We start from the raw sequence: 27,117 nt of genomic DNA, 5'->3' as shown, positions 1-27,117 counted from the left end.
GCAGGGGTTTATTTTTAAAGTGTTTGTTTTCTACATAAACCAGGCACGGGGGAGTCTTGGTGTGCACTTCCAGGATGTCGACAGTACGCTGCCACACCCAGTCCCTGCTGCACCGCAGCTCTCTTCAGCAGGGCTGGTCAGGCCTGGCCCGCAGCCAGGCCCTGATTTGTTCTGTGCAGATTATAACCGAAAACCAATCCCGCCGAAGCAGCACTGCTACAGGGAAGGCAGCCCCCCTCCCCCTGCCCTGGCTTGGGAGGCCGGGATTAGCAAAGTGTCCGTCTTCCGACCTGTCCCCCTATCAGTGCCGCTCTCATGCAGGCTGGGGGGGGGGGGGAGACTGTGTCCCTTGTAATGAGGACATGCCACACCCACAGCACTGCAGAATTCCCACGCACCAAACAAGTCCATGTAACCCGCAGGAGGAAGCATCAGAAATTCACTGCAAGTGTTTACTGTCAGCATGGGGCAGAAACTGGTCAGAGGGAGCCTGGGGCTAAATTATGAGTCCGTGTCCCTGCACACGGACACGCTCTCTGGATGTGTGGTGCACAGACACACAAACACCATTACTCTTTCTCCACTTGCCAGCAGACTCCAACCCTGCCGGTGCCACGGCTGGGTAGCCTGCCCCTCCCTCCACCCCCTCCTCTGAGTGTTTTTCCTAGATGGCACTCTGCTGAGCGTGGCTTCCCAGCTCCTTGTCCTTCCACGGCTCAGACGGTGAGGCTCGGGCCACCCCATCTCCCCGCTGCCAGCAGACTCCAACCCTGCCGGTGCCACGGCTGGGTCGCCTGCCCCTCCCTCCACCCCCTCCTCTGAGTGTTTTTCCTAGATGGCACTCTGCTGAGCGTGGCTTCCCAGCTCCTTGTCCTTCCACGGCTCAGACGGTGAGGCTTGGGCCACCCCATCTCCCCGCTGCCAGCAGACTCTAACCCTGCCGGTGCCACGGCTGGGTAGCCTGCCCCTCCCTCCACCCCCTCCTCTGAGTGTTTTTCCTAGATGGCACTCTGCTGAGCGTGGCTTCCCAGCTCCTTGTCCTTCCACGGCTCAGACGGTGAGGCTCGGGCCACCCCATCTCCCCGCTGCTGCATTCGTGGCTGTGTTTCTGTACGTGGCGAGTTTGCACCAAGTCCAGTGGCTTCTAATGGAGCAGTTCTCAGGGAAGCCACTAGCAGTGTTTTGGGTCATTTTTTTTTTTTTGGCTTAGGTTGAAATATTCGGCAGGTTTCTGGCAGCTGTTCACAGGCAAGAAATAGCTCATCGGTCAGGTCTTGCCCTGACAAGGGGCAGCAGAATCCCTTTTTTTTTTTTTGTCTTTCAATTAACATCCCACATCCCACTGAGGGGAAAAGCTGTCGGCAGAAGAGACCCTGCCTGGATAAGTCCAGTCATTTAATTATTGACATTGCTAATCCAGTGTCATGAAGCGAGGAGCGCCTGCCACGCACAGAGCTCTCCCTCACAGGAACTGCACCTTTTAAAAAAAAAAAAATGTAATTAAAAAAAAAATGCATCTTTAAAAAAAAAAAAAAAATCCCTCGCCTATCGCTTCATCCACAAATTTCCAGCCGACAGGGGGAACAGCGGAAGGAGGCAGCCCTGCCCCTGCTGGCACCCCATGACTACGGTTACTGTTGGAAGGTGGCATATGGGAACGTCTGCTTCGTCTTAAAGCATCAGCGGCAGGGCCTGCCCAGGCCACGCCCGCTGAAGCCGGGCTGCTGATTGGCCAGCGCCCAAGGTTCCATCTTCTAATATCACACAATGCTCTCCGGAGCCTGCAGCTGATTGGCTGGCACTGACAGGCCATGTACCATGATGCTTGCTCTTGCGCGCACGCTCTCCTCCAAAACAATAGGGAATTAATTTTGATGTGATCCGTTATTGGTGCGTCCAGCCTAGAGTGACCAGAGAGCTCCGTTCCATTATGCACAGTCCTCCCCCTACCACTGGCTCACCTGGGTATCTGCTCATCTTCTTCTAACCTCTCCTTGCATTGTTCTGAGGTTTTGGATCACAGCTCAGGGGGGAGAGGAGGGAGCAGGTTCTGCCTCATTGTAAAGAATGTCCCAGTTGTTCCAGAGCAGATCCCGGAGACAGGCAGAGAGGGCTCTCGGCTGACACTGAAGGGTTACGTATGTTGTCCCTCTATAGTCCTCCCCAGCCTGGCTGTTACCCTGCTCCCTCCCCCTGCACCACATCTGGACAGCATGCAAACTCCTATCTGAGCCCTTCGGCTCTAGTGGGAGAGATGAGATCATTTGGCACCTAAATGGGCAGAAGCTGCTGCAGGACCCTCGTAATTCATTTTGCAAGTCTCGGGCACCCGACCGCCCCCTCTGCTGTGACGCAGCGATCAGAAACCAAGGCCTCCGTCCCCACTAAATCTCACCCCTTCCTGCTTCCAGCAGCGTGGCTTTGTGACTCGCACAGGTTTTATATTGTTTTAATTACTTCCTTCTGCTAAAGCCTTTGCTTCAGTTTGTAGCAAATTTCAGGTCTTTAGAATTCTCTTTTCTAAGTGCTTGGATTGTGCCCTTTGGCTAAGACAGAGAAGCCAGTACGTGGTTGCAGTGAAGAGAGCTCCCTGGCCTTAAGAGCTTACAGGGTACGGGGGTCGGGCGGATGTTGTTCACAGTAAGACACCTGTTCCAGTTTGCTCTGTTTGCAGAGAGCCTCAGTGAGCTGCAGGAACAAGTTGGCACCATTGGACGTCCCTCTGCTGTCCTGTCTGAGAAGCAGGAGGCTGTGCCCAGCTGCTCCGAGCTCACAGTGCCTGCTCCCTGTTTGTCACGGTGTGTCCGAGCTCACAGTGCCTGCTCCCTGTTGTCACGGTGTGTCCGAGGGTCACAATGCCTGCTCCCTGTGTAAGGATGACTCTGTCTGGGCAGGCCACTGTTAATGGGAAAGGACCACTCTCCCCGGGTTGAAGCTTGCATAACCGGGCTACCAGCCGCCTCGTCCTCTCTTCGGCTCTACCCCCTGGCCTTTGGGAAGCTGGGGGATCCCGCGGGGTCTGTCAGGGACCCTACATGTAGGCCTTAAGGTCTCAAAACAGCTGCGACCCTGGACAGAGCCAGGATGGTAGGGCGAAGATTTAATTCAAGACAAATCTTAGAAGCCCTTACTTTCCGGGAGAATGGGGTAGGTGGATTGATTATTTCATTCCTAGCGATGGATGTTCCAGCAAAATTAGAGCAAATGCCTGTGTTCCAGCCCGCGAGCGGGCGGCTCCGCTATGGCATCTGCTAGGTGATGGAGTGGCTGTGTCAGAAACAAATCCTTGTTGTGACTTGCTGCGGCTTCTGCCTTATGTCTACACGCCGGGAGAGCAATTTTCGAACCCCCTTTTTACACGAGTAAACCTCGATGCAGCCACTGGGGGGGGTCTACATTTCATACTGCAGGACTGATTTATCAAGAGGGTGTTTCCCCAATCTGTGACTATGGGGAGAAACATTTCATAATAAGATAATGCGAGGTCCTTATTCAAAATAACTCTGAAGTTAGCCAGCTAAATGAATATTTGGGCACTTATTAACCAGCTAGAATTTAGCCAGCTAAGTTAGGGGCATTCCAGGAGTGTAACTGGGAGGAATTGAGTTAGCTTGCTAAGCCTGGTCTGATCAAAGAGCTGTCCTAAAGTTAGTCGGATAACTTAAGATAGCCGGCTATAGTCAATAATGCAGTTGTTGTGTTTGTGGCATTGTGGACCCTTGGTCGCGGTGGAGATGACGCCGCCCACGGGGAGGGGCCCCCATGGGGAACCACTGCGATAGGCTGAACTCAGACTGCAGACACAGTATGGATAGAGGCTTTATTGTACTGCTGTAGATAGATGGTAAAGCAGGAAGGTAAGGCACTGATCCAAGAAGTGCCAGAACGTTCAACAGGCTCAGATGTGAAGTCTCACCCAGATGTTTCATGATAGGCGGAAGCCCGCAGTGCGGGTAACGTCGCAGCTGGTGGGTGGAGCTGGGGCACCGGATCGTTAGGGTACTCGCCAGAGAATGATGGAGTCTCCGTGATGGTGGAAGTCCGTGGTGCAGGATATCATGGCCGGTAGGCCCTCGAGGAGCGAGCACCCGATGGTCCGATATCCTGAAATGTAGAAGGGAGAGAAAGACCCCCGAGGAGCAGTTGTCTAGTTAGAGAGGACCCCGAAGGGTAGTGAGGAGCGGGTGGTCTTGAGCTTCTACTGGAGCAGGGGCCCTTGGAGTAAAGCAGCGTCTAAGCGTGCAGCTTAGAGCGGTCAGAGTAGCTTAAACGGGAAGTCCTTGCTAAGTCCAAGGTGGTAGGTAGCGGAGGCGGAGAGCTTGTTATACCCGGAGGGTACTGATGTCATGCACAGGGGCCGCCCCCCGAGGTTCCCGCCATGACAAGATTTGAGCGTAGGAGCTGTGCGAGCTCGTGCCCTAGGAGGACACGGGAGTGGGCATGGCGGACGGGGACGCCCATGCTGGTTTGGAAACGCCGAGGCACTCTCCACCGGAGGCAGCCATCTTGCCCAAAAGAGAGAGAAAGGGGAAGAAAAGAGGTAAGGCCAGACGGTCGCCAGCGTCTGCGACCGACGTTCGCAACAGCAGTTTCACTACTGAATATACCTCCAACTGTCGCTGGATAAGTTATCTGCCAACCTGCTAGCTGGACTGTCTCTGAATATGGACCCTCTGCAGCTTTTGTCCACCACGTGCTTAGTGTGCGAGATTGGAGAGCCAAGCTGTGTACTGCATGTTCAGTGCGGAGCCTGCAAGTTGCCTGCTGCATTTCAGATTCAAAGTATAATAACAACCCCTTCTCTGCGGCCACCCCTTTTCAAAGATATAAAGGCAATATTCCTTTTCGGAAGCTACTCCCTGAATTTTTGAAGTTACAAACCTTACCCTCTCAGGCCGATGCTTGGCCAAGCGCACGGCTTTTCTCAAAAATGAACCCCTGCCCCGGACCAGGTGTCAATTCTTGAGGAGCCACTAAAATTAACAGAAAAGCAGAGAATACGTCTTTTCTGTTAGCTTTAGGAGAACGGGGAAAAAAAAAATATTAAAAAAAAAAATAATAATGGTCGCGGGCGGTCAGGTTAGGAAACGGATGCTTGTTTCTCCTGTCCCGCACTGACCGCCCACCTCTCCTGGGTGCCCGATGCCGAGGAGGGCACTAGGGTCGCACGGTTCCCCCTAGTGCCTCCTTTTTGCCCCGGCCAGCCCGGGAGGGAGAGGGGGATCGGCGCATGTTAAGCAGAGCGAGTGCCCGTTCTACGCCGCGCCCATATTGATACCCAAATTCAGTCCTTGGTTGACCCTAAACAAGTGAGGGCTACAGGCAGGGACTGGTTTTCAAGATGCCCATAATGAATAGTCATTCAAGTTACTTTGCATACGTAAAATTTAAGAACACAGCTAATTAGCGTATTTTGGCTACCCTGCAGCCCTCCAGGACTGGCGTGAAGAGTCCCCGGCATGAAATGGATCTGGGTCTCAGGGTAACTGAATATGTTTTCCCATTGAATGAATATTCATTGTGGAAAGTCAGAAAACCAAGGTTGGTTCTCGGGGAGACTGAAGGAGAGAGTTGAGACCCTCAGAAGTTGAGCAGGACCTCTGAGGTGGCTCATGTCATGCAAGACAGGTTCACCCTGGGGCCTTAGATGGACAATAAGACAGGGAACCGAGCTTTCGCCATTTTTGCTGCAGGTGGACTATGGCTTTTTCCTTTTTTTGCTGTTGCACACCCCTAGTTGTAAGGCATGCCTGGGAAGAAGAAGTCGGATTTGCAGAGTTTTATACAGCGCAGGTTCCCTTGAGGACGTCATCAGATGCCAGTTACAGCAACAGGAGGCGCTAGATCAGAGGTCAGACCCATGGCTCGCCCACCGTCCTGCTATGCTGTGAGGCTCCCTTTGGCTCTCCAGTCCCACTTATCGTTTGCAGTGTTCAATACATTAATTTGTTGCCAGCCTGACATCAGCTGGTCATCGACACCCTCTGCCATGTTCTGGATGTGGGATTCAGCTCCAAAACAGCTCAGCCTATTTTTTAAACAAAACAAACTTTATTGATAAACTAAACAAGTAATTTGACAATAGCTATTCTTCATGTGATCTCAGATATCTTTTTTTTTTTTTAACTGGAGTGTAACTTGTTACTAGTAGATATAAAACATTTAACATATTGAATAACTGAGCTAATACTTTGAGCATGTTACATTCACTATGATGGTATCATATACATTGTATTTAAATCAATTAAATACCTATTTGCGTGACAGGTAATGCAAATTATTTGTGCACTTCACATAGTAATGTAGACAGTGCCAGGTCATCACCAACCCGCCAGGACTGACTTAGTAGTGTCTGCAAAAGCAATAACTTGTTCTGGTACCCAACCCAGCTATTCCATGGCCTATGGTGACCCAAGATTTATACTACGTATTGTAGGTTTTGCATTCTTCATATCCTCGATGTAGTCACAGAGCAAGTTCCTGCATCGTGGAGCATGTGCTAGGCCCTGATGAGACATCGCCTCCCCCTGGGAGCATGAGGTGATTCTGGCAGCAGGGGAGCTCTCGAGCGTCGTAGCTGGCCTCCCCATGTTGTCAGGAGGTCTGCACGGGCCGTAGGGGTCTTCATCTGCCATCGGGAAGGCCCTTGTTCTTCACTGAAGCTTTTGGGGGCTGTTGTGTTGCTCTAGGGTTTCAGCTTGTTTTTGACTGATTTTTAATGTTTCTCCTGACTTGTTAGGTTCTTGTGCATGTTTAATATTAGAATATTTCGAGCTGTAAGTGGATGTGAAGATTGTGCTTAGCTTGCATTATTATTCTTTGTTGCGGGCTAGCAAGACGGAAATAAATAAATTAAATGTCTATGTGTCTAGAAGCAGTTGCACTCGAAGGATGGCAGCTAAGATGTGTTCTTAGCCGTGTGGCCCCAGGGCCGGATATTAACATTTTGGTTGCCCATTGGCAGGGAGGGTCAGGTGGTTGCCCCTAGGCAGCTGCACCATGCATGGCCCTAGAGTTGGCTCCTCTTTAGACCCTAGGGACTTGCCTGTCTTTGCCTATAACTGGATGAGCTATGTCACTGTGCCTTTGGTAAGTCCAGGGTGGTGGGGACTCGCACAACAGGTAAGGGTTGGCTGGAGGCATTGGCCTGCTAGAGTGACGTCCCTGTGGGAGAGTTTCCCCCTCAAAGCTCCAGGTGCCTGCAGCCATCCTCACGTCTTGTCTGGCTGCTCTCTCCGAGACGATCCTAAATACCAACACGGTGCCATGAGTGGTGGCTGGGGAGGAGAGAGAGGGAAGGTGTGACCAGCACACCTAGCTGGTGAAAAAAAAGATGATTTTCACCATAGGAAAGCAAACCTGCCCATGCTGAGATAAGTCCTGCAGAGGGTGAGGTCTCCAACTTTGTCTGTAGTGCGTGAGATTCACTCTTCCACAGTCCCAAAGCAGAACCTAACATTTTAATTTCTTGCCCGCCTTCCTGCTCACGTGCTCAGGGTGTGGCACAGCAAACACAGAGAAAGAAAACAGCGGTAATCCAAACAACACACCCCAGACAGAGCCAGGATGCTGTCTTTGGGGAAGAGTTTCAGGAATGAAGCTGGAGGGGACGTGACACCCACTGATTCCAGTAAATGGTATTTTTTAGGGAGTCAGAGTCGGGTCAATAAAGAGATGTGCAGCGCCGTCTAAGGCAGGAGCCCCAAGTCTGCAGTGCTTATGATAGATAAGCAGGTAACAGTGCAATTAAAAATATTCCAGTTACAACATAATTAAACATAAGGGAGTTAGTTTTTTTTTTTTTCTGACAGATTATTTTTACTGTCTTTTCAGCTTCCTGCTCAATCAGAAGTAGCCCACGCTGGGTTGCAGGCAATGTTCCCTCTATCTTTTGAAAGGCTGCATGAGCAAACATTTTCTTTTGTGTAGCTTTTTAAAGCTGAGTTCAGATTTGTGTGCTGTAATCCAGTGGAATGGAAATAATATTGGAATGCTTGTGTGTGCTATGCTTTGCTGTGTGTGTGTGTGTGAGGTTCGTGACCTGGGTGTGTGCACACAGCTTACAGGAAACAGTGGTTGCAGGGCAATGAGTCTTCATTTCCAACTAGCTGCAAATGTTTATATCCCTCTCCCAACTCAGCCCGGCCATCGCAGTGAGGGTGTTGAGCCAGGGGCCACACGCCGTGTCTGGCTCACTCGGGAACCCGGCAAATGTGGACCCCCAAGTCTGGCCACTGGGTGTCACCCATTGTGCAATGACTGGGATTCCTTTTCCCCTGCTGAGGGCTGTGAATCCTGCCTCGGCAGTTTCCCCAGCCCTGGCCCGCCTGGGGGATCAGAAGCCAGGCCCGGGAATGGAACCCAGGTCTCCCTGCATGGCAGTGCACAGCCCTGCTGCTAAGCCACTGGGCAGCATGTTGTTGTTTACGCTGCTTGTTTTTGATTATGAGTGTTTTTATGTAATTTGCCATATCATTAAAGCAAGTGGAAAGCTCCTGTAGATTCCCCGCAGGCTGTGATCCTGTTTGTGAAGAACTCCTCCAGAGATGCTGGGTGTGAGCTTTGGAGGCCGTGCAGGATCTGGATCTCCAGTGAATGGACAGGCATCGTCCTCGGACAGTTACTTTTGTGGTTCCGAATTATTGCGAGAGCAGGTGTCCCTGCTGGCCAGGAATCCTGCTAATGATGGGCAGCGGCTCCTTCCGAGCTGTAAAAATTTCAGGCTATTCGATTTTTCTAAGTGCTCCTCTCCGTGTGTGCCAATTCTGAAAATGTCCCTCAGAATGGTACAGAGTGGTGGTCTCTCGCCTTGTTTCCAGTTAGTGTTAATTACAACCCCAGTGAAGAAGAAAGCCGCGGCAGTGGATGAACACAGGCGGAGCGCAGTTGTGAATTTTTTTCCCCGAGGTTTTTATAATTGTAATGGGTTGTACTGGAAATTGTACTGGGGGATAATTTGATTTGCACTGAGCAGGGTTTCAGTCCTTGGGGAAAAAGCAGAATATAAGATCCAAATAAAAAATAAATACACTAACCGTGCCCGCCTCTGCGGGTGGAATCACAGTCTTGCCTAGGACGAGGAGCTTCTAGCCAGGGAGAGCTCTTTGGGGTGGGCGCAGGGTTGGATTTAAGATTATGATGCCCCCTAGGTAGAATGCGGTGTGGGGGGGGAGGGGACAGTCCCAGTTTTTGGGTGCCCTCAGGATTTGGCTCCCGAGATACTTGCCTGTGCCTGAATCCAGCCTTGCCTGTTCCCTGATCTGTGCCTGCTTTATTTCATCAGGGGAGGGGGTGCGTCCTGTGATACATTTGCAAACCTCCCCCCCCCCTTTTAAATTGTCTCCTCCTTGAAGGATTAAAAGTTGGCTCAAGCGTGAGCCAGATCTGCTGTCCTGGGCTGAACAAGGGAAGTTTGCAGGATGAGTTTTGGTTGCTTTCCAGGTTCGGAGCCAGAATGTGCTTTTGCTCTTACTGTTTTCCGCCTTTCCCGGGCTTGGTTGGTTGCTGTGGATTTCTTGACTGGATGAGCAGGTCTTTGGGGAGAGCCCTCAGGGGGATTCCTGGCTGCCAGATGGAGTTTGCAGTCACCATGACAATGAGTTTTCCAGGTCTCAGCCCTCCCAGGCTGGGGGGGGGGGGGGGAGGGGAGGAGATGGTGGGAGTGGGCCTGTGGTGCTGCTAGGATGCTCTGTCCTAAAGCAGCCGCCAGCCAGTGCCGCTGAGATGTACTGACCCATGTGGCACCAGCAGGTTGAGAGCCCCCCTCCGCTGTGGCTTCTGGCGCTTTGTAGCAGAAGCCCGGTGGCTGTGAAGCAGCTGCGTCAGGATAAAGCAAGTCACAGATGTCGGTGGAGAAATCTGGGTCACTTGGATTTATGGGTGGGAATAAGACACACAAAAAGAGGTTGAATTAGCACGTCTGAAATTTTGTGAGCAACAGCTCCAGTCGTCTTGGTTTCAACCCTGGCTACTCCCTGTCCGCTCATCTTTTGCATGTATTCATAATTCAGTCGTCTTAAAAACTTGTTTATCTGACCTGCAGTAATCTCACATTTACTTACTGCCTGGATTTGAAAGGGCTGTCCGGCATTTAAGTCAACGAATCTTAAGGAGTTGCCAGGGGGGAAATTTAAATATCAATAGGTGAGCAGTTTATAGAAGGATGTGATTATCCAGGGAAAAGTTGGGAGAGAAACACACGTCTTCTGTAAAAGTAGCAATCTTGGGGAATGGAGGTAAAATCACAAAACAATATGTGGATAAGTGCAGCGTTCTGGAATATTTTAACTGATCTGTGCTTTGTCTCTGTTTCTTATTGAATGGTGAATGTTTAGCTGGAATCCACTTAGCATTGTTTCTGTGATAGGCGGGATAAAAAATAATTATTATTAATAATAGTGGCCATGGCGGAGCTCATGGTCCCAGGATATTGGCTTTAGGTAGCCGTGGCTGTGGAATAGCGTAAGCCTATCAGTAACTCCCTGACCTTTGTTCTTTTGTCTGCAGAGTGACCGCCTCCTTGTGAAGGGAGGTAGAATAGTCAACGATGACCAATCCTTTTTCGCCGACCTCTACATGGAAGATGGGCTCATAAAGTAAGTGCCGACGCCGTTGTCGGGGCCTTGGTGCTGAACGATCACGGGGTGGTTGCTGGCGACTGTTACCTCGGGGAATGGTGGCTACAGTCCAGTTGCCCTGGCGTAAGCCAGCCTGTAACTGACCCCTGACTGAGGGTCCTTTGCAGACGAGACTTGCAGAGAGCTGCTGTTCGTTTATTGTTTGTATTTTAGCTTTTTGTTGTTTATATACTTTTATGAATGTTTTTATTGGAAGCCTTTTTGGACATGAGATGACGAGGCCTGTGCATTTTATAAATAAAGCCAGCATTCGAGTAGGGTCTGTAATGTTTTCAGTAGGAAGGGAGACCGGGCGGGCCTTGTACTCGTCCTTCTGTTTCTGATGTGGTCTAGTATTTTGTACACGAGCTATGTGGAGAGGCAAAGTCTGGACTGCGGATGTCAGGGAGGTGGGTCACTGGGGGGAGGCAGACAGCCTGGGAGCCTATGGGAGATTGGGGCTGTCTGAATATTTGTGATTTGCTATGTTGCAGGGATTGCAATTAGGTTCAGGAAGAAGGCCAGAGGAATCCCTGGCACAGACTAACTAAATCCGGCATTTCTACCATATATATATATGGTATATACACACAGCAGAAATGTAAAGCTCGTTTGGAAGAGAATATATTATGTGCTGAAGGATTTTTTGCAGAAACACAGGCTTTACATAATATGTATTTATTTAAAATATATTTTGTTGGAGCAGAACCACTAGGCCTCCCTCGCTACCCCAAGAAGACAAAGATAGGACCCAAATTGATGAGAATAAAAATATAGCTGGGATTTCTCACCGTGGAATTCAGACGGGAAGGGCTTGCGTGAACTCGCAGCCACCTTCTGCAGTGCATTATACAGAGAGAAGAGAGAGACCTTTTCAGTTCTCATAAGACTGTGTGTGCAATAACTTTGCAGCAGGACTTGTAAACTGTCCGAATCCATAACCTCCAGTGAGGATACTGTGCAATAGTATTGATAAGAGGGAAGTCTTTCTGGACAGAGAGGATGGTGGATGCATGGAACAGTCTCCCACTGTATGCATCCCACTGTATGGCCCTACAGCTGCTCTATTCCCTATCTGGCTGTCGTGGCACGGCTGCACCACTGCCTATACCGGGCTGTCCCAAAAGTTAGCTGAATAAGTCAGGGTTCCTCAAATCCCAGCCCCCGCCTCATGCAGCCACTTGGGTTTTCAGGATATCCCTAATACGCATGTGAAATATTTGCATACATAGGAGCTATAGCATGCAAATAAATCTCATGCATATTCATTAGAGTTATCACGAAAACCAACTGGCTGAGGGGGCTCCAAGGACCTGTTTGAGCATCCTTGGAATAACTTATCCCAATTATGCCTCCACCCCGCCCACCAGCTAACTATTTAGTCAGATGACTAGTTCTCCAGCTAAGTGGCGGCCACTGCTCCGGAGCATATATTAGCCAGCTCAGTGGTGCTGAATATGGACCTCCAAGCGTTCTTATTCCTGTGGCCAGGATCCCACCACTGCAGCTGTTTTGTGCTGAAGGCTGTTGCCTAGAGCCGCCACAGACTGAAAAGTTGGTGCAGTACTGAGGAAGGGGTTTAAGCCAAAGAAAGGGTGGGAAATCCCCCCCCTGAGTCCAGCTGTCAGTCTCGTTTTGTTTTAGGCAAATTGGAGACAATCTGATCGTTCCTGGAGGGGTGAAGATCATTGAGGCGAATGGGAAGATGGTGATCCCAGGAGGCATTGACGTTCACACTCATCTCCAGATGCCCTACAGAGGCATGACAACTGTGGATGACTTCTTCCATGGGCACCAGGCAGCCCTAGCTGGGGGGGGGAACTACCATGATAAGTAAGTGTGGGGGTGGGAAGGAGTGAAGGGATTCAGAAATACAGGTGATAGAAATATTTACATGAGGTCTTCAACCACGAGTGAGTTAGGCTGGTAGTAACTCTCCAAGCCAACCTAAAGTGAAAAAAACAGTGGTATATTGGCATCTCCTTGGATAAATCAGTGTCTTCTCAATGTTGTGCAATTCGTGCTTCTTAAGGTCTTCTCTTGTTTGCATTATCCGTGGCAGTTGCTTGTGCTGTATGTGGTGTTTTGGCACGGTGACCTAAGTGAACAGTGATTTCCTCTGCAGTGTCCAATCTGAGTAATTAAAAGAATCATATAAGCAAAAGCCATCTGGAATACTCAGAGTTTGTAATTGCAGGAGCCTCTCTTCCCCCCCCCCCCCACCCCCCCCAGGTTCAGCTGGTCTCCTGGAGGGGTCTGGGTGGGGTGAGGGCGCCATAGACCCAGCGAGCCTGATGCATTCTGGGACTAGGAATGTGACAGCCATGCTGGCATAGTTTCCAGCCTTGCAAGTATTTTCACCATGACACCCGGCCATGCTCCAAGGTCCTTCTCATTGCAGGAAATCGCCAGCATGACGTGTGCTTGGAATTTTACCAGTAGTGTTGGTAGGGGTTTGCGAAGAATTCTGCTTCACACTTTCCTCTCTCCCCACCCCCAACCAATCTCTACATGCCACTTCTCATTCCTGAGTCCCTCTATTCCTTTCTGTCCTGCAATTCCCAGAATTTTAGTGGTACACTAACATTTTCTTCTCTGTTGGTGCCAGTGATAGTGCATGTGGGTCTTTAGGGACTAGTCTTCCGTTTTTGTGAACAGCCTCTGAATGACATGCCCAGACTGTGATGCAGTGGAGTTGGGCGTGGGTATATATACGTTGCTCGCCATCGCTGCAGTTCGCATTTCCCCTGCCCGCTGCTTTAGCTAAAACTCATGGGACTCTGGCCGAAGAGCCGGTATTTTGGGGGGGGGGGGGGGGGTTTCCTGCTGCCTGGCAAACAAAGTCCTGCTGTTGTGCGTTTTGAGGAACGAGAGGTTGTGTGACCGCTCAGCCCGGTCCTTACGCCGTCTTCGTGGGTTTTTGTTCTTCTTGCAGTTGACCATGTTGTGCCTGAGCCTGAGTGCAGCATAATGGAGGCCTACGAGAAGTGGAGGGAGTGGGCCGACGGGGAGGACGTGCTGTGACTACGCTTTGCACGTAGACATCACCCACTGGAGTGACAGGTGTGAAGGCAGGAATGGGAGACCCTCGTCAACAAAAAGGTTTGTATCGGGGCGAGGGCCTGTGAAGGAGGGTAAGTGCCCCTGGCTCTGGAAGGAGGATCTTTTGTCTCCCCTGTTGCCCTATAAAGGTTTCCAGATTGCCAGTTAATTCTTTGTCTTCCTTAATGCGGGCCCGCTCCACGACCTCAAATTACTTCCAGTCACTTCTCCACAATCCCCTTTCCTGCCCACTCGGATTTTGGTCTGTCGAAGCAGAAATCCAGGGCTGCCGTGATGGGATGACTTGTGATTGGGGGGGGGGGGGGGTGGCGTCAGATCTCGTCTCTCTACCATCTACTCCTACTGCGTCATTGTGAGGGTCCAGAGCTGGGGCATCTCTCCAGGGGAGGCACTAGCCGGACTGCGCAAGAGACTCTGTGAAGGTCTGTAATCATTTACCATGATTACTACTCGGGGATTGATTTAGGAGTTTGCCACCCCTAGGCACTGTTCGTGCCGTTGTGCGCCACCCCCAGGTAAAGTCAGGTAATGGGGAGCAGGAGGTGTAAGGCACAGTCCCACAGTTTGCTGCGGCAGCTCAGGCAAAGATTTTGTGGCAAAAACTGGAAAAGCCTGAAGCACATTGGCAAGCATTTCCATCTTTCAGATTATAAAAATTAAGTAATTTTCCAGCCTTGTTTGTGTGTGTGTGTGTGTACAATTTGTTTATTTTTATGGATAAGAGGAAGGAGTATGAGAAGAAAGAGGGCGGGGGATAAGTGGGTGGAGAGGGCGGGGGATGGTAAGTGGGAGGAGACTTGGGGCGGAGAGGATCGGGGGATAAGTGGAGGAGATGGTGGAGAGGATGGGGGGTTGTAGTATAGTGGGAGGAGAGGTGGCAGAGGGTGGGGGATAAGTGGCGGGAGAGGTGGGGGGGAATGGGATGGGGGAGGGAGTTAGAAGATGGGGAAGATGAAGGCAAGGGGTTGGTAAATAAGGACTTGGGTGGGAGGAGAGGGAAGGGGATTCTGTGATTGAGAGAGGGGAGGTGGGAAGTAGGAAATGTTGGGTGAGGGGTCACAGGATATGGGGGAGAGAAACTGCATTGCACGTGGATGGGGAGGTTGGGAAAGGAGAGAAGGGAGGTGCCTTACTGTGCCTGGTCCTGCTCCCCCCTTACAACTCCTCTCTAACCCGTGTCTGGTTTTACATACGCACACACACATTCTAATTCTCTCTCTCACACACACACATTCTCATTCTCTCTCTCTCTCTCTCTCTCTCACACACACACATTCTCATTCTCTCTCTCTCTCACACACACATTCTCATTCTCTCACTCTCTCTCACACACATTCTCATTCTCTCTCTCTCTCTCACACACACACAAAAGCTTCCGCCCATCTCTCACCTCTCTTTTCACACCCAATGATCCCCATTCAACCCCTCCTAATCTTACCAGCATAATCTCCGTTTGCTCTCTGTGCTCCAGGCTCACCCCCCCCTGCTCCCTGGGAAGGATGGTGGGGGGCCTGGATCAGGGAGCAGAGGGAGAATTAAGCACAGCTGGAAGGCAGTGAATCTTCAGCAGGCCTGCCGTGTCCCTCCCCCCCCCCCCCCCCCCTCCTCGCCCCAGATTTTTGCCGCCCTAGGCACAGGCCCAGTGTGCTTGTTGACGTATCCAGGCCTGTTACTACTGCAGATTTCTGGTGTGTCTGTTCAGCTGGGGGACTGGATCGGAGGGAAATCAGGAGCCTGCCAGTGAAGGCTGCTGGGGGTGGAGCTTCCAAACCGGACAGGGTCAGATTATTGTCCTGGATTTTCCTAACAGTTGTGAGAGAGGTTGCTGGACCATAGTAGCCAAGACTGGGATAACCTCCACCAGGGTCACAGCCATGCCTTAAATCTGTTTTCCGTTTTAATTCAGTTGTAAGCTTGGAATCCTTATAATTATGTGCAAGCGCAGACTCTTACTCACTAATATTTTCCCACATGTCTTGTATCAGAGGTGGCCAACTCCAGTCCTCAAGCGCCTCAAACGTGCCTGGTGTTTGGGTAATTGGCCAGGTTCTTGTGGCCTGGATTGGCCACTGTTGGAAACAGGATGCTGGGCTTGATGGACCCTAGGTCTGACCCAGCATGGCAATTTCTTATCTTCTCAATCTCTCTCGTGCATATTCATCCTGAAAATGAGACCTGCTCTTGAGGACTGCAGCTGGCCACCCCTGTTTGTCAGACCTTTTCTCAGAAATCTCCCCCCATTCAATGCCCTCCTCCCTCCACTGGTCCTCAATGTAGTACAGTTTTGGGGTACCTGAGGCCTGCAGATAGTGGGGCGCGCCCGCCCCACCCTCTGATGTCTGTACGCCCAGGAAAAGGGGCGTCGCGTATTACCGGCATCCTCTGCCCTGCGCATTGTACAGGAAAATAGCTCAGCCCTGGTTTTCTTTTCTGACATTTACAAAAATAGTTTTTCGAGTTCTGAGAGGGAAGTCCCCCCAGGACTATTTTTCCTCATTAGCCCGAGGGCGCTGTGTCATGCCACCAGGAATGCGCCTCCCCTCCCTATGAAACAGACCTCCGACTCTTTGTCTTGCAGTGGGATGTAAAGACCTTTTCCTCCTTTCCTTATCCCTCCGGCCTTATCACGTGGCTCCTGTCCCCGCGGTGCGGAGTAGGTCACATGCAGCGGGCGTGACTCAAATCCCTCTGCTGATAAAGTAATGTTCCTTTCATCCCCTGGATCCGAGAGTGCTGCGTGTCTGAGCACAAGGCACGCCCAGAGAAGGAGGAATGAATTGCCTGTATCCTAATCCAGTGCTCGCCAAGCCTGTCAGGTTTTCAGGATGTCCCTAATGAATATGCATGAGGTAGATTTGCATGCATCGCAGACCCAGGGTATGCAAATCTGTCTCCTACGCATTCCCCGTGGATACCCTGAAAACCTGACAGATGGGCTGATCTCCAGTCTAGCTGTGCCTCCAGGAGAGGCTTGCTCAAAACTGGCCTGTTCTACAACCTGGCCAGGAGAAATTCCCATTGGGCAATGAAGGATTGCAGCTTTTGCCTTGACTTATTTTGGAAGATACTAAATCCTGGCAAATTATTCAGATATCACAAGCCAATTAACAACTAATAAATATATTGTGACATTACTCCAATTTTTAAATCTTTATTAGTGAAAAATATCAAAAACACATCCCACATTTAATCCATAATACCCCACACAATAGATATTATATTTTGATAAAAACCTATTTCATCATACTCATCCATACATCCTACATATCACTCATACAAAAATCATTCATCCTCTTATAAAACAATTTTCAAACTTTCAAGTTAAACATCAAATACAGATTCTTCTTAACAATTATCCAATTGTAGATACAAATTGTTTTCCAAGCAGAAAGAGTCACATTGCACATGTATTTCTGCGTTACTACAACGCCATTCCTCTTGATCTCTCTTTGACTTATTTTGGGGCAGGGTGGTGCGTGGGGGCTCCTCTGATACTTCCAGTGTAACTGGTGGGCCAGCTGGGGGGAGGAAGTGTTTCGAGCTACGAGTAATGAGCTTGCCTTGCACTCGTCACTCCCCCCCCCCCCCCCACCTCCCAGACCTGCCATGGCCTTTCTGGACTGGAGATCAGCCCATCTCGTGCACTGATCTCAAGACGCTCGCCCACACACACACACACACACACACAATAGGCATTCGTGCCAAATAGGCCTGAACATGGTGGCCAGGAAAAGACCATTTCCCCCACCCCCGCCTCAGGGAAAACTGGTCGGCTCAGTGCGAGGGGGTTAGTGAGTAAAGTCCCCGTGTCCTGCATTGCTAGCAGTGGCATGGGATTAGCTCTGGATTTCTGCTGCTCTTCGGTGTGGGAAGGGGAGCTGGGAGGTGTCGGAGATTAAGCTGGGAGCCAGGAAGAGCAGAGACCATTCCTTGCTTTGCTCTCTGCTGTGGTCCCTGCCAAGTTGCCTCATTCCATTGGGCTGCAGTAATAATCACAGTGTGTGCCTCCGGGAAAAGAGAGTCCTCTCTCTGACTCTGACTCTCTCTCTGCCTTCTCCCACCCACAGGAATTAACTCCTTCATGGTTTACATGGCCTACAGGGATTTATATCAGATGTCAAACACTGAGGTAAAGCTTGAATTACCTGTCTGTCGATTTTTTTTTCCCCTTCTTCTGCACGTCCTGTCTCTCTTTTAATCGTGTTCAGCTTTCATCGGGAAATCATTAAGGGCAGCTTAACACATTTCCCCTGCTCCCTCCCACGTTCCCTCTCTGTAACTCGCAGCAGTCCGTGACGTACTCCAGTACAGAGCTGCTATCGTTGCTGTCCTCTGGTCTACCACTGGGTGGCACTGTGAGAGCAGGACTGTGCCGGCTTCACGACTGTCTGCGATCAGCCTGAGGTGGAGGAGCCGTAGCCAGGCATTGAGCCAACCAGCCCAGTGTCCCAGACGCACACCTGACCGGTCCCGTTGTCAGGATATCTGCCATGAACCATGCCACGTGTTTGGGTCCCACATTGGCTCACCTGAATGAAATTACCTAAGCCAAACTCTCTGTTTTCAAAGTTTCCATCTGCCTCTCCAGAGACATAACTGCCTGAGAACTCCCATTTTGTATTCTGTATTGCTAGACCAATGAAAACTTTCCTGGCTCCTAATTGGCTGAGAAGAGTCATGTGGTCATGTGGCGATCTGGGGTTTCCCGGGGACACTGGTTTGGTTGCTGACAAACTCCCCCCCTCCATGAGGTACACTCAGCCTGGACAGTTCTTAGTTCGCCCTCCCAGCTCCAGGCGTCCTTGGATTTTGTCTTGACCAAGCAGGCTGACCAGTCCTGGAATGGTAAGGGTTGGAACTGTTGAAGCCAGGATTGGATTGGAGTGTCCCTGATGGTGGAGAGTTAGCTGAGCCTCCTTTTGCAATGGTCCTGCTGCAGCAGCTGAGACTTGCACGCATTACTGGCACTGACGCCTCTGTCCCTTTCCTCTTGCAGCTGTACGAGATCTTCAGCTTCCTCGGAAAATTGGGTGCCATAGCTCAAGTCCATGCTGAGAACGGTGATATCATTGCACAGGTGACCGCTTAACTCTTCTGCCTTCAACTGGAATCTAAATGCATGAATTAGAAATATCCTGTAGATTTATAGATAAAAAAAAAAAGCAAAATCTTTTGACAAAAAGGGGCTATACAAGACTAAGAGATGGTTCTTTTCTTTCTCAATTAACTAATGAGATAGTGCTATACAGGGGTACAAATTATATCGCAATGACAGAGAGGAGCACTTGGGAGGAGGTGTGGCGCTTTATGTCTGGGATGGCATTGAGTCCAACAGGATAAACATCCTGCATGAGACTAAATGCACAACCGAATCTTTATGGGTAGAAATCCCTTGTGTGTCGGGGAAGACTATAGTGATAGGGGTATACTACCGTCCACCTGGTCAAGATGGTGAGACTGACAGTGAAATGCGAAGAGAAATTAGGGAAGCTAACCAAATTGGTAGTGAGGTAATAATGGGAGATTTCAATTACCCCATTATTAACTGGGTAAATGTATCATCGGGACATGCTAGAGAGATAACGTTCCTGGATGGAATAAATGACAGTTTTATGGAGCAATTGGTTCAGGAATCGACAAGAGAGGGAGCTATTTTAGATTAAATTCTCAGTGGAACGCAGGATTTGGTGCGAGAGGTAACAGTGGTGGGGCCACTTGGCAATAGTGATCATAATATGATCAAATCTGAATTAATGACTGGAAGGGGAACTGTAAATAAATCCATGGCTCTAGCACTAAACTTTCAAAAGGGAAACTTTGATAAAATGAGAAAAATAGTTAGAAAAAAAACCGAAAGGAGCAGAACAAAGACAAAAAAGTGTGCAAGAGTAGTCATTGTTAAAAAAAATAATAAAAATAAATAAATAAATAAAAAAATACTATCCTAGAAGCGCAGTCCAGATGTATTCCACACATTAAGAAGGTGGAAGGAAGGCAAAATGATTACCATCATGGTTAAAAGGGGAGGTGAAAGAAGCTATTTTAGCCAAAAGATCTTCATTCAAAAATTGGAAGGATCCAACAGAAGAAAATAGGATAATGCATAAGCGTTGGCAAGTTAAATGTAAGACATTGATAAGACAGGCTAAGAGAGAATTTGAAAAGAAGTTGGCCATAGAGGCAAAACTCACAGTAAAAACTTTTTAAAATATATCCGAAGCAAGAAACCTGTGAGGGAGTAAGTTGGACCGTTAGATGATCAAGGGGTTAAAGGGGCACTTAGAGAAGATAAGGCCATCGCGGAAAGATTAAATGATTTCTTTGCTTCGGTGTTTACTGAAGAGGATGTTGGGGAGATACCTGTTCCAGACGGTATACACCCCTATTTCAATTAATTTGTAACCTATCATTAAAATCATCCATTGTACCTGAAAATTGGAAGACGGCCAATGTAACCCCTATATTTAAAAAGGGCTCCAGGGGCGATCCAGGAAACTACAGACCAATGAGCGTGACTTCAGTGCCGGGAAAAATTGTGGAAACTATTCTAATGAATAAAATCACAAAACATTTAGATAGACATGGTTTGATGGGTCACAGCCAGCATAGATTTACCCAAGGGAAGTCTTGCCTCACAAATCTTCATTTTTATGAAGGGGTTAAGAAACATGTGGACAAAGGTGAACCAGTAGTTGTGTTGTATTTGGATTTTCAGAAGGTGTTTGATAAAATCCCGCATGAGAGGCTTCTAAGAAAACTAAAAAGTCATGGGATAGGTGGCGATGTCCTTTTTTGGATTGCAAGTTGGTTAAAGGAAACAGAGTAGGATTAAATGGTTTGTTTTCACAGTGGAAAAGGGTAAAACAGTGGAGTGCCTCAGGGATCTGTACCAGGATCGGTGCTTTTCAATATATTTATAAATGATCTGGAAAGGGGAATGACGAGTGAGGTGATCAGATTTGCGGATTGTGATAAATTGCAGGAGGACCCTGCGAGACTGGAAGATTGGGCTTCCAAATGGCAGATGAAATTTAATGTGGACAAGTGCAAGGTGATGCTTACAGGGAAAAATAACCCTTGCTTTAGTTACACAAAGTTAGGTTCTATCTTAACATAGAAACATAGAAATGACGGCAGAAGAAGACCAAATGGCCCATCCAGTCTGCCCAGCAAGCTTCCCTCATTTTTTCTCTCATACTTATCTGTTTCTCTTAGCTCTTGGTTCTAATTCCCTTCCACCCCCGCCATTAATGTAGAGAGCGGTGATGGAGCTGCATCCAAGTGAAACATCTAGCTTGATTAGTTAGAGGTAGTAGGGGTAGTAACCGCCGCAATAAGCAAGCTACACCCATGCCCATTTGTTTTTACCCAGATTATGTTATACAGCCCTTATTGGTTGTTTATCTTCTCCCCTGCCGTTGAAGCAGGGAGCTATGCTGGATATGCGTGAGGTATCAGTTTTTTTCTTCTCCCCTGCCTTTGAAGCAGAGAGCTATGCTGGATATGCATCGAAAGTGAAGTATCAGGCACATTTGGTTTGGGGTAGTAACCGCCGTAACAAGCCAGCTACTCCCCGCTTTGTGAGTGTGAATCCTTTTTTCTTCTCCCCTGCCGTTGAAGTTATGCTGGATATGCGTGAAGTATCAGTTTTTCTTTTCCCCTGCCGTTGAAGCAGAGAGCCATGCTGGATATGCATCGAAAGTGAAGTATCAGGTACATTTGGTTTGGGGTAGTAACCGCCATAACAAGCCAGCTACTCCTCTCTTTGTGAGTGCGAACCCTTTTTTCTTCTCCCCTGCCGTTTAAGCAGAGAGCTCTGCTGGATGTGTGAAGTAACAGTTTTTCTTTTCCCCTGCTGTTGAAGCAGAGAACTATGCTGGATATGCATTGAAAGTGAAGTATAAGAATGGAGTGATCAAGCTAGTTGAAAGGCATCAGGAATAGAGGAAGGTGGAGGTAGTAATTTGGATATTTGGTTTGGGGTGGTAACCGCCGTAACAAGCCAGCTACTCCCGTCTTTGTGAGTGCAAATCCTTTTTTCCACATTTCCTCTTGCTGTTGAAGCTTAGAGTGATGTTGGAGTCACAGTAACCATGTGTATGTTTATTGAATAAGGGTATTGTCTCCAGGCAGTAGCCATCATTGTGGCGAGTCACCTACTCTTCATTGGCGGCCTCTTGACTTTATGGATCCACAGTGTTTATCCCACGCCCCTTTGAAGTCCTTCACAGTCCTTGTGTATGTTTATTGAATAAGGGTATTGTCTCCAGGCAGTAGCCATCATTGTGGCGAGTCACCTACTCTTCATTGGCGGCCTCTTGACTTTATGGATCCACAGTGTTTATCCCACGCCCCTTTGAAGTCCTTCACAGTCCTTCACAGTTACCACCCAGGAAAGAGATCTCTGCATCATAGTGGAATCGTCGGCTCAGTGTGCTGCGGCAGTCAAAAAAGCAAACAGAATGTTAGGAATTATTAGGAAGGGAATGGTGAATAAAACGGAAAATGTCATAATGCCTCTGTATCGCTCCATGGTGAGACCGCACCTTGAATAGTGTGTGCAGTTCTGGTCGCCGCATCTAAAAAAGGATACAGTTGCACTGTTGAAAGTACAGAGAAGGGCGACCAAAATAAGTGGCATGGAACAGCTCCCCTATGAGGAAAGGTTAGAGAGGTTAGGGCTGTTCAGTTTGGAGAAGAGATGTCTGAAATGGGACATGATACAGGTCTACAAAATTATGAAAGGACTCGAACAGGTTAATGTAAATCAGTTATTTACTCTCTCAGATAATAGGACTAGGGAGTGTTCCGTGAAGTAGCTTATTGAAAACAAATCAAAGAAAATTCTTTTTCACTCGGTGCATAGTTAAGCTCTGGAATTCATTGCCAGAGGATGTGGTTATGGCTGTTAGTGTAGCTGGGTTTAAAAAAGGTTTGGATAAGTTCCTAGAGGAAAAATCCATAAACTACTATTAAATTATAAGCAATAGTAGCTTGAGATTTATTTAATGTTTGGGTACTTGCCAGGTACTTGTGACTTGGATTGGCCACTGTTGGAAACAGGATGCTGGGCTTGATGGACCCTTGGTCTGACCCAGTATGGCATATCAGGCAGGAAACCTGTCTACTAACTTTTAAAAAGAAACTAAAGACATGGCTATTCTGCCCAGCCTTCCCCGCCACTAGCCCAACAGCCTGATCTAGAATTATCATATCGCTTATGTAAATAAATAAACGCTAATCATGCTCACAAGTCATTATGAGGTTCGGCCCCCTGCCTCCGTCCCATATTCCATTGTATATAGTAATTTATTGTATATAGTAACTTATTTAATTTATTTTTTTTTTTCGTTTCTCCCCCTCTTCTTTTTTCCTCCTCCCAGTTAAGACAACCTTGTTATAATGTAACTTTCATGCTCCTTCAGATTGTCACTTGTTGTATGGTTGGTTATAGTTCTGCTTCGTTCGATGTAAACCGAGTTGATTTGATCTGTATCAAGAAAGTCTGTATATAAAAGCCTTAAATAATAATAAATAATATCATACGTTCTAATCCAATATTAGGTTAGCTAAGATGCTAGAAATTGCAGCGGAGCTGTTGTCAGAGCTTGGTGACAACAGACATTTCGTGTAAATTAAACTATCTGGGGATTAAAAAAATGTTTTTTTAAAACTGCGATGAAATAAAACCCTATAGGCCTGCCTGGAGGTAATTAGTATCCAGGGATGAGGAGGTGTTATTCTTCAGCAGAGGTATCAGACTCCAGTCCTCAGGGGCCATAGGCAGACCTGCTTTTCAGGGTAATGACAGTCTGCAGATTAATCTGGGTCCTAAACAAAAATGTCACCTGCAAATCGGTGAGAACCAGCGCTGGCTGTGGGGAGCTAATGCTCTCCTTTTAGGCTGCTTGAAGCAGCCCCACACAGAATGGTAACAGTAACCCAGAGGGGTGCACCCAAGGACTGAGTTGGTTTGATGCAGCTGTGCTGTTTGTTACTCGTCATTTGCGCCCCGCCTTTCAGAAATGTGGGCCAGGGTGTATGCCGCCCTAGTATCCGTGGCAGGTATGATGGCTCGTGGACATATCCAGCTCTTCCCCCCCCCACCCTCTCCTCCCTGCATGAACGACAGGGCCATTTTTCAGACGAGTGACTCTGAACTTCCTGAGAGAATATAGCGTTTCCTTTTTGCCGTGTGCCGTCTAGGAGCAAGCTCTGCATTTTTCTGTACGTTTGTCATTTTTGGATAATTCTTAACGTTGGCTGAGCAGAAAGTGTTTTTAAGGCCTGCAAACTGGTTTTCGCCAGGATGGAGAGAGCTCCTAGAATGCAGAAGCCATTTCTGTTAAAAGGTATGAGCAGGGCGAGAGAGAGAGAGAGAGAGCGAGCGCAGGCCACAGAATCTTTGCGTCCAGATGTGCTCGGGGCCTCTGGTTTAGCAGCACTGGCGGCTTCCCTTCGTTACCTGGCTGAAGCTGGGCTCTTGGGGAGCAGGCTCTCGCCCAGCCCTGTCTGTCTGTACCAGGGGGAGATGCCACGATAGCTCTTGCAGTCCCTTTGCCTCATTCCCTCCTGGCCCCTTCCCTCCTCCCCCCTCCAGTCCCAAGAAAGGGGAGAGTAGTTTCCAGCAAAGCTTTCAACGCTGGCGTCTGAGGGATGCACGGACACCGTCAGGGGAAGGAGCTGGCGTGTTACCTGCCATTACCAGCTCTCTGCTGGCCCCACCGAGCCGTCAGATGGATTCATTTAATGGTTGTGCAGGCAAACAAACTGCATTTACTGAGAGCAGCAGCTCAAGCACCAGGAGATGTGCCCAACACTTCACGTTGCCCAGTCTTACTGCCTGCTGTAAAAAAAAATTGCACATTGCTAGGACAACATTCATTGTGTGCATTTCAGTGTAACAAGTACGTGAAGCATTTAGAGAATGGGGTTGCCCTATTGGAAACTAGAAGACCACTGGCAGTAACCAATGGCAGGGCAGCTTTAAAAACGTTTGACGACCTCACATTGTGCTCCAGTCTCCCAGAGGCTGCAATGGACCTTACCTTCTCCCTTTCCCTATAGGAAGGCAAAAGGGAATCTAAAAGCAACGGGTGGTCCGGGTCATGTGACAAGTGTGGGTCAGGGGTCAGCGGGTGCTTTGTTATATGCTGCACAAAGTCCAGTGAAATTGGGGGGAATGGTGGAGGGACAGGCAGAGACCTGTCCCTCCACCGTTGCTCTTATAAGATCAGCTTACCTGTGGGGAAACCAAGTTACGCACTGTTTTCCTTCCTGCCTTCACCCTGTGCCACCCTATGTCTGCTTCTTTAATCTCCTTTTTTTCTTTTTGCATTTATTTGACTTTATGTAATTCTTTTTTTTTTTTTTTTTTTAGCACCGAGGGCACACCCCCTGATTTAGAAGCCACTATTCGGCTGTACCAATGGGGCATGAGCATATACTTCAGATAACAAACAGCACAGACCCATCCTGACATGCTGTGGTCCATACTGGAGGGGCAATTAAATAAATTTAATACGTGCCCTTGCTGTAGTTACACGATGTTAGGTTCTGTCTTTGGAGTTATCATCCAGGAAAGAGATCTAGGCGTCATAGTAGATAATACATTCACATCGTCGGCTCAGTGTGCTCTGGAGGTCAAAAAAGCAAACAGGATGTTAGGAATTATTAGGAAGGTAATGGTGAATAGAACGGAAAATGTCATAAAGCCTCTGTATCGCTCCATGGTGAGACCGCACCTTGAATACTGTGTACAATTCTGGTAAAAAAAAAGATATAGTTGCGATGGAGAAGGTACAGAGAAGGGCAACCAAAATGATAAAGGGGATGGAACAGCTCCCCTATGAGGAAAGGCTGAAGAGGTTAGGGCTGTTCAGCTTGGAGAAGAGACGACTGAGGGGGGGATATGATAGAGGTCTTTAAGATCATGAGAGGTCTAGAACGGGTAGATGTGAATCGGTTATTTACACTTTCAAATAATAGAAGGACTAAGGGGCACTCCATGAAGTTAGCAAGTAGCACATTTAAGACTAATCGGAGAAAATTCTTTTTCACTCAGTGCATAGTTAAGCACTGGAATTCATTGCCAGAGGATGTGGTTCCAGCAGTTAATGTAACTGGGTTTAAAAAAGGTTTGGATAAGTTCCTTAGAGGTTAAATCCATAAGCTGCTATTAAAGTAATTAATAAGCAATAGTAGCTTGTGATTTATCTAATGTTTGGGTACTTGCCAGGTACTTGTGACTTGGATTAGCCACTGTTGGAAACAGAATGCTGGGCTTGATGGACCCTTGGTCTGACCCAGTATGGCAACTTCTTATGTTTTTATGCAGGAGTGAATTGAAAAAGCTGATGGATAAAGGGTATAATTAATTACTGCATTTGTGTTAATTGGCAGCTCAGTTGGACCCTAATGGCTATTAGAAAAGCAAGTCTTATGAAAAGGAGAGTCTGGTAACAATTTTACAACTTTTAGAATTGGTTAGGTTGAAGGGGATGCAAGAAATACAGAAGCGGAAGTGTCTTGGTGAAGCTTTCTCGGCCTCGATCCAGACTTCTAGCACAGGCCATTCCCCAGCCGTCTCCTGGAATTCCTGGCAGGAACAGCTGCCTCTGAGAGTGTCTTGCTTGGGAGTGCCATGGAAAGGCTAGCGATGGGGGGGTGTGTGTGTGTCAGCCTCAAAATCCAAGCCTGTTTGCCGTCCTGGAGGACCATAGGTGTAATCTCGTACAATACCTGAATGAAGTGACTGACAGATCACGATAAGTGGAACACAGATTTAAAAAGATGAGGGCCGTTGGTGTAGATGGTGGGACTCTACACATTGGCTGCCGGTTAATGATCTGCTTCTCAACCCTGGCTGGATTTTCCAGGCAGTGGATCGCCACCTTCCACATGACACGGAGAGATGAATGTAAAGCATGCAGAGGTCTGGGAGATGTCTGGTCATCACGGAGCCCCGAGAGTACTCGGGGGACAGAAAAGACGAGGGGCGTGTTTACTACTGGGGGAAGGCAATAAAGAGAGGATGGTTTGGAAGATGTTGGACTCTTTAGAATCCCAAATTACGTTGGATTTCTGCAGCGAGGCTCACCTTGTCAGGAAGCACAATGCTATTCTCATCCAGTTTGTTTGTCTTAGTGGCGTCCATGGCAGAACTGGGGCTCGACCTGTCTTAAAAGCAGGGTAGATGGATGGAAAGCTGGTAGCATTTCTGGGGTTCAGACGGCAGACTTCGTAGCCTTGTACGACTGCACCCAGCCTTGCCGAGAGGCTCAATGTGAGATTACATAGCTTCAGGCAAAGCTGCCAGCTTCCTTCAACGCCCATCAGAATTTCTCTCGCTGTAGGATTTTGTGTCTGTTCTTGTGTTCCTTCTAACAAGGCTGTGGTTGGGAGAGAGGGCCTGGCTGCACTGCATTTCCTCTCTGGT

At 48.6% G+C, this 27,117-nt stretch overlaps 1 protein-coding gene across 1 annotated transcript in view; it reads left to right on the top strand.

Annotated features, from left to right (window-relative positions):
• The window catches only part of LOC115079822 (dihydropyrimidinase-related protein 3-like), a 53,822-nt gene that overhangs the window by 17,808 nt on the left and 8,897 nt on the right, over window positions 1-27,117 (top strand). The window contains 8 exon segments of the mRNA XM_029583705.1: window positions 10,507-10,595; window positions 12,261-12,429; window positions 12,431-12,449; window positions 13,552-13,622; window positions 13,624-13,677; window positions 13,679-13,718; window positions 17,747-17,808; window positions 18,676-18,756. Coding sequence (XP_029439565.1) covers window positions 10,507-10,595; window positions 12,261-12,429; window positions 12,431-12,449; window positions 13,552-13,622; window positions 13,624-13,677; window positions 13,679-13,718; window positions 17,747-17,808; window positions 18,676-18,756 — 585 coding nt within the window.

This window comes from Rhinatrema bivittatum, chromosome 18 (genome assembly GCF_901001135.1).
Source record: "Rhinatrema bivittatum chromosome 18, aRhiBiv1.1, whole genome shotgun sequence".
Lineage (NCBI taxonomy): Eukaryota > Metazoa > Chordata > Amphibia > Gymnophiona > Rhinatrematidae > Rhinatrema > Rhinatrema bivittatum.
This window is presented reverse-complemented; position numbering and strand designations above follow the sequence as displayed.